General features: G+C 40.9%; 1 protein-coding gene across 1 annotated transcript; it reads left to right on the forward strand.

Annotated features, from left to right (window-relative positions):
- The first annotated feature begins 1,115 nt into the window (after positions 1-1,115).
- Positions 1,116-7,567, forward strand: LOC124278294. The gene is made up of 7 exons (XM_046714020.1): positions 1,116-1,318; positions 1,982-2,110; positions 2,558-2,815; positions 4,839-4,986; positions 5,727-5,892; positions 6,260-6,372; positions 6,721-7,567. The coding sequence occupies exons 1-7, from the start codon at positions 1,306-1,308 to the stop codon at positions 7,565-7,567; spliced, it is 1,674 nt and encodes a 557-aa protein (XP_046569976.1). The 5' UTR covers positions 1,116-1,305.
- The last annotated feature ends 621 nt before the right edge of the window (positions 7,568-8,188 follow it).

The raw sequence follows: 8,188 nt of genomic DNA on the forward strand, positions 1-8,188 counted from the left end.
GAGGCAGCATTCAAGGAACACCAAATCCTTTCACCGTACGCATAAGTAAAGCCATACCGGTAGGGATTGTTCACTTAATCTTTATTTCACACTGTGGGTATATGTCAGGTTAGAAGATAAATCTTATCCGCGCAGGTCCGGTTTGACTATTAATCTTCAGTAACCCATGCCTGTCGTAAGAGGCGACTAACAGAATCGTGGTCAGACTCGCTGGCTTGGTTGACACATGTCATCGGTTCCCAATTGCGCAGATCGATGCTCATACTGTTGATCACTGGATTGTCTGGTCCAGACTCGATTATTTACACACCGCTGCCATATAGCTGGAACATTGCTGATTGCGGCGTAACACTAAACTCACTCACTCACTCAGATGATAAATCTTCAAAACCTCTTACATGAAACCTTAACTGTCCTTACAAGTGTTGATCAGGAAACTAACAATCTGATTTTTATGTCATGAAGTAAGGCTCAGTATGCCATCGGGTCATTGCAGCCTCGTCTCTTTCGTCTGCTCCAGCCTCTAATATTTTGAAGTTGACTTAAAACACCCATATACAAAGTATATCGGTATGTGTGTCTTGTTATTATCGATTCAGCTACACTAAACTGAACAGATGGCGTACATTTTCTTTCATCCAGTCCCTCGATAGAAATAAAGGTGGATGTGTATGACAATGATGAAACCTCCGGGGATGACCACATGGACACACTCTCTAAACTGATCAACATCCGATCCGCTGCTACACAACAGGAAGCGGTGTACACCCCGTACACATTGTGGGGAAGGACGACGTGAGTCAGACTAAGACATATCTGCGATGATAACAGGGAGTTGGGTTGAGAGGCTAGAACAAAACAAGATGGAATATTCTTTCATACTGTTTATTCATAAATGCTTCAAAATAACGAGTTTGCTACACGAACATCAAAACAATTTGTTGTGAATGATCATCGGTCTCGCACCAACATAATGTCAATTGGCCTGATGCACGTAAACATCACAGCAATATTCCAGCTGTCTGTAAATAGTCGAGTGTGGATCAGACAATCAAGTGATCAATATGACCATAGTTCTACACAAATGAGATACGATGGCTTGTGTCAACCAAGTCAGCGAGTCTGTCCACCCGATCCCGTTAGTCGCCTCTTAAGTGAAAAATGTAGAGTGAACTATTTTCCAGGTTAAAGATTGAAGTCCGAGCCTTTTGTGACCCGGACTGGTACGGATCTACGTGTGAGAAATATTGCAAGGCCACTCCTGACCACAGTCACTACACGTGCCACCCACACACAGGAGCTAAAATGTGCTTTGAAGGTATGCTCAGAAAGCTGGTGTGAGCGTTGATGTGAACTGTTATTTGGACCTTAAAAAGTTCCAGAAAGACCTATTTATGAATATCGTCCCTTTCTTGGGACGGGTACTTCACAAAAGCAAGTTTTCTCCTATTGTTGAAGATAGAAACTTGCAGTATAGACGTGAATGAAGCTGAGTAAAGTTTAGTGGTAGAACCATTCACATTACTTGTAGAGTTTAAGTTCTTTAAGCATGGTCACGTCCAGTGGCAAGGCAGGTCTCCTGCCAATTCGGCGAAGTGTGAGGTAAGATGATTTTTTATTGGTCCCTATTTTAACCATGCAAGTTCATTAGAATGTGTTTAAAAGTTTCGTTGTTCAAATAGAAAATTAAATGAAAATGGTTTCCATTTTGTCCATACTCATGATAAAGTTTCCACCAAAGTACCGTCCCAGATTTCGTATTGGTTTAGATTATGGTCCTTAGTATGGCGACGGAAATAACGTTCATCCATGATTTAACTTCCACTTTTGAGGATGATACCCATTTGCATATTTAGACGTTCATGTGACAGTGATCGTCCAGCGGGATATCGGAACTGTCGGTGTGGATTAACAGGATTTCAGTGAAACATTTTGCTGTTTACTGCATTAATTGCAATTAATTTCAATAATAACATTGCAGGTTGGAAGGGAGACAACTGCAATCAGGACATCGATGAATGCACAGAACGTGACCACATTTGTCAAAATGGGGGAAGTTGTACAATTACACTGGGAAGTTTCGAGTGCGCTTGTGTGGCGGGGATCAAAGGTAACTAGACTGTATCTGTAGTCATTACGCTGACAGATTCACAAAAATAAAAGGCCACATGCAACACATTGTGCACTAACATGGCTATGAATAAATCGTCCCCCCTTCCTTGCATATCAGAGTATACATATTAAATTATAACAACATTTTGCCAAAAATAAAACTATTTTTTGGCTCATACGCACAAACTGTATCCCGCCGTATATATTCAATTATTTTAAGCGCACCCTCATTTTGAAAAATATATTTACCCACATTTCTGCACTGAAATGCACCCATAATATCGCGCACCAATCATATTGTGTACCTGCTTGAAACATCGGTTGTAACTCCACCTCGGTAGAAGGGTTAAATGAAACAGTACCCGGTGGCAAGAAGTCTGTAACTTGTAAAACTAAATGTTCATTGATGCTTTTATTTGCTACGTAATTCCTAAAATTTGTTTAGGAAAACTATGTGAAAACATCATCAACCAGTGTGCACTGAAGCCATGTCTGAACGGAGGGACGTGTGACGGAAACGAATCGGACTTCAAGTGCGCATGCCCAGTTGAGTGGACTGGAGACACATGCGCAGATAAAGTTAACTTCTGTGACAGCGCCCCCTGTAACATGGGCCAATGTACACCGGATCTCTTGACGGCAACTCGGTTCAAGTGTGACTGTGATTTTCCATGGGTAGGGGAGAGATGCAACCAAAGTGTTGGTAAGTGAAATAATGTCATACACTCTCGTTATGTTCTTGTATGTTTTGTCGTTCGTTAGTGTCTAGGGGCGGTGGGGTAGCCTAGTGGTTAAAGCGTTCGCTCGTCACTCCGAATTCCCGGGTTCGATTCCCCTCATGGGTACAATGTGTGAAGCCCATTTCTTGCGCCCCCCGCGGTGATCTATTGGTGTAATGTTCCTGAAAACTGCGTAAAACCATATTCACTCACTCACAGTGTCTTAAGCTTAATACATGTATATGTAAGTATAAAACCAAATTGTGAAATCAGTAAGTAACAACAGAAAATCATTGAAGAATCAACAAAATATTTTGAACGACATACTATGACGTTTACGTTAATACAATACGGCAAAATTGGTGAAAATTACCTGGTAGCATCAAATTGAATACATCAAGCATAATCAAGAAGTTACAGCAATCACGGATGTCCAGTATTGTTCGAACGTCTTGAGTGAGGGGACCTACATGTTTCCTAGAGAGGGGATCACCACACAGGTATTTCAACATAGACGTCAGCCGCTGGGATGGTGTTTCACCACAAACATCCAAGGAAGGCTACTATATGTCGATGTCACGAGCAAAACCGATATTATACGAAAGCGTCATTCACTTTGACACAAAAAAGTATAGTTAACAACTCTTTTATTTCTTATGATGCGCGGGGCGGTGGGGTAGCCTAGTGGTTAAAGCGTTGGCTCGTCACGCCGGGGATCGAATCCCACATTGGTACAATGTGTGAAGCCCATTCATGGTGTCCCCACCGTGATGTTGCTGGAATATTGCTAAAAGCAGCGTAAAACCAGAACAGTCAGTCACTCAGTTTATACGACGCAGATGGATGCGACGTTTAGGAAGCCATGCAGCTTCAGAACAAGTTACTTATAGCAAGATTAAGTAGGCAGCACATAACAATGGGATAGGTATAATAACAATGGGAGGAAGCCAGTGTTGGGGAGGCGGAACAAGGTATACAGAACAGATGGGGTAGGTAATAATACAATAACAATGGGAGGAAGCCAGTGTTTGGGGAGGTGGAACAAGGTATACATAGCAGATGGGGTAGGTAATAATACAATAACAATGGGAGGAAGCCAGTATTGGGGAGGTGGAACAAGGTATACATAGCAGATGGGGTAGGTAATAATACAATAACAATGGGAGGAAGCCAGTGTTGGGGAGGTGGAACAAGGTATACATAGCAGATGGGGTAGGTAATAATACAATAACAATGGGAGGAAGCCAGTGTTGGGGAGGCAGAACAAGGTATACATAGTAGATGGGGTAGGTAATAATACAATAACAATGGGAGGAATCCAATGTTGGGGAGGTGGAACAAGGTATACATAGATGATGGGGTAGGTAATAATACAATAACAATGGGAGGAAGCCAGTGTTGGGGAGGTGGAACAAGGTATACATAGCAGATGGGGTAAGTAATAATACAATAACAATGGGAGGAAGCCAGTGTTGGGGAGGCGGAACAAGGTATACATAGCAGATGGGGTAGGTAATGATACAATAACAATGGGAGAAAGCCACTGTTGGGGAGGCGGAACGAGGTATACATAGCAGACGGGGTAGGTAATGATACAATAACAATGGAAGAAAGCCAGTGTTGGGGAGGCGGAACAAGGTATACATAGCAGATAGGGTAGGTAATAAGAAAAATAGTTGTTATCCATTGACACATGATGTCACAAGAATTTAGGTGACAATATCCAATAAATGAAGACAAACTGCTGTTATGTACTTAAGACAACACAAAGGTGACGTGTTTGCTTTTCATTCTGGAGAAAACAGATGGGTTGTGATATCCTGCCAGGGAATGGAGTCAGATGTATGCTTTTTGTTTGACATGAAAGCTGTAGATAATCAATTTGAACTCAGTTCATTTGACAAATTGACCAGTAAGTACATTGTGAAGTTTCAGTTCATCCGTGCTTTTGTTGTCGATTTGTGATTTGTTATAAATGTATTCTAAGAAATCTTCTTTTGTATTCAGACATTTTCAACATCACACTCCTGGGTGAGATTGATCATACAAATAGAGGTGACCTGGTTGACGGCTTGAAGAGACTCATCATCGAACTCGGGGGAATTCCAGGAAAAGTGAATGTCACCTTTAGAACAAATACAAAGAAAGAAAGCAAGTAAGTGACAAACACACTGGTGTTGACCAGTACAAGAACATATGACTTTACAATGACGTTGATACTAGTATTTAAATGTCCAGTCGTGCAGTTAAGGTATAACTCATTACCTATTTTGTATGTTATGTGCACAGGGGTTCGAATATCTGTTTAGACGATAATTTAAAAAAATAAAAATCTAGACTTTTGCAATCGTATATTTTATTTATATGTTATAATTAACATATATTCCAAATTTGAACGAAATCAGTGAAGAAATGAATTTTTTAGAAAATTCGACCGCTACACTCGTTACATAAAATACACAAGGGGTGACGCTCGCGATGCTGAAAACCTGATCGAAAACCAGACAGCCAGACTATTTTAACGTGCGGTTCAATCAAACCTAACGTTTTTCACAAAACATTGTATTGAACGTGTAGGTTATTCTTTTACTTTTCTGCCCATCGTATTCAATTTGTCTACCTGCTTTTCATTTTAAACACACACCCTCAATCTTTGAACAAACGTCTGGCCTCTCTTTGGTAAACATCGACAGTTTCCGTAGATTTTTAGTGACTAGCGACTCAGCCTGGTTCCCGTGGTCTGCTGTGCTAACGCTTTGACACATGTATCTGAACGACCACACTGATTAATTATAGCTCGCATCTATATTTTAGCAATTTTGGTTTAAACAATATTTAATTCCTCAGATGACTTATATATGTATTCGAACCCCTGTGTGTTATGTGCCTTTTCAGTTACACCACAACGCACGTACATCTCTACTCTGCTGTAGAAAACGGCTCATTTCTGGAGAGTTCTTCATTTGATAGAATTTTCGAATCCAACCCTGACGAAGTCATTGATGAATATCTGCCTCTTCCGTTGTTCCCTCCCCGAGAAGAAGAGGAGGTGAAAGCGAAGGTGATGCCCACAGTGATTGTTACCAATGTCGTATTACTGCTTATGTTACAAAATATTAATGTATGCCATTATTTGCTTTAGTACCTGATGTAAAACAAATTACTAGAGATGTTACATAATTGTGTTCATTCAGCAATATTCCACGTAAATGTCACTGGTCTGCAAATGACGAGTCCAGATCAGACAATCCAGTGATTTAGTAAAGGTTCCATGGAACTATTTCCTTACCCGAATCCTCCTATAAATTCTGATGTAGCTAAAGGTATCATTTGGAACTACAAATGAGTACAATTCAATCTTTTTCTGCAGTATGTGTGGTAGACAAGATCAATTCAGATCACTACATGTCAATATGGGTGTGTTTCAGAGTCCACATGACAGCTGGGACACAAACCAATATGTGTCAGCCATTCCACCTCCTGTGGGACTAGTCCTGATACCTATACTACTTCTGGTGGCTTTCTGCATCTGGAGAAGATCGTAAGTGGTACATGGCGAACTCATTAATTAAACATACTGCCTTGTATTGGGAGAGGTATCAAGGACGACAGCCACTCCGAAGAATGTACATTCTGGCAATCGGACTAAATACTTTTCCTCAAGGCATACATTATGACCCGACAACTTGAACGGGAATTGCTTTGAAATATACACACTGTTCAAGAAATGATTAGGAAAATACACACATGTACCTAAAAACAGTTTCAGGTCGGAACAGTCAGCTGCTAAATCCAACTTCAGATATCTAGATGCTCAGTTGCAATATACTAGGAGATTGTTTGGATATTTAGCATTTACGTCAACAATCATTATATTTCTTATTTCCAGGAACAAGACGGAACAATGTAGAGACGACATTCAGCTCGACTCATTTGTGATGGACGTGGCATGCAACCCCCAACCACCAGGTGCAATGACAAGAAATCTCCAGGGGGCAAGCGTATCTCCTGATGGTTACACAAGTCTTCGCTTCCTAGGATCACCCGACACACACTGTGATGAGACATCGAACATCATCAGTCTAGAAGCTGAAGATATTACCCTTGACCCAGAGACTCTTGAGGGTTTAGGTCTTTATCCAGCTGAAGCACACCGTGATGACACATTAAACATTCATCTCACAACTGAAGATATGGCCCTTGACCCAGTAATTATACATCGCTTCGGCGTTTCTCCAAATGACAACGGACGTCTTGGTGACGTGGCAACACTCCAACCAGTTACTGAAGATCTGACCCTTGATCCAGTAATTGAACAGGATGCAAGAGTTTCTCCCCATGACAACACACATGATTGTGACAAAGCAACACTCCACGACGTAGAGGTAGCAACACTGGACACACACTGTGATGAGGCATCAAACGCCCTCCCAACAACTGAAACTGGGGCCCTTGACTCGGTGAGACCAAGCGGATATCCAGATGACCACACACGTCTTGGTGACTTTGGAACACTCGATACACGCCGTCATGTTACGTCATACATCCAACCAGTCCCTGGAGACATGACCCTTGACCCGGGGAATCTAAAGGAGGAGGAAGACAATGCAGAGTACACTGTCATCGATGACAACGAAGTGGAGGACATCTTACAGGAAGACCCATTTGAAACGATAGAGTCTGTCGATGACAAAGATGATGAGAACATCTCACAGAAAAACCTGATGAAAAGATAAATGTGTAGTTGCCTTGGAAGATGTATTAGTCAACCAATGAGAATAATGAAAAGAAAATGTATTTTGCTTTATTTGCTATATGTAATGTAAGATGTTGATGGATGTCTGCTATAAGGGCAGTTTGGGATCGGTATATCAACAGTCAGAATAAGATCATAGCTTAATGGTTCAAATTCCAAGATGAACACATGTTGTGTACATTATATGTAGGATTTTGTGCATGTGATCCAGTGATGATTGGATGCCAAAGAGTAAATTCCAGGATCATATGTTGTGTAACCTGGAATTTGATAGCTTGTGTTGAATCTTTGTTGAATCCCCACATGGGCACAATGTGTGAAGCCCATGAATGGTGTCCAACGACCTAGATATAAATGGGCAAGTGTTAAGAATATCACCTAAATTACATAGATATGAATGTCAGATAATGTTTTCTTTACTGATACAGATGGACATGAAGACCAGTTTATAAATATGCATGATTACACTATGTACATATTGTATTAGCTTATGTAGGCTTGACGTTGCCATTGTAGACTAGCAGCCATTTCAGTTTTGCAAATAAAATAATCTTGAAGCTATAAATATTCACTTTCATTCACGAGAATGGTATAAAATTGG

Source organism: Haliotis rubra, unplaced genomic scaffold, assembly GCF_003918875.1.
Source record: "Haliotis rubra isolate DU_JTF1 unplaced genomic scaffold, ASM391887v1 Scf2341, whole genome shotgun sequence".
Classification (NCBI taxonomy): Eukaryota; Metazoa; Mollusca; class Gastropoda; order Lepetellida; family Haliotidae; genus Haliotis; species Haliotis rubra.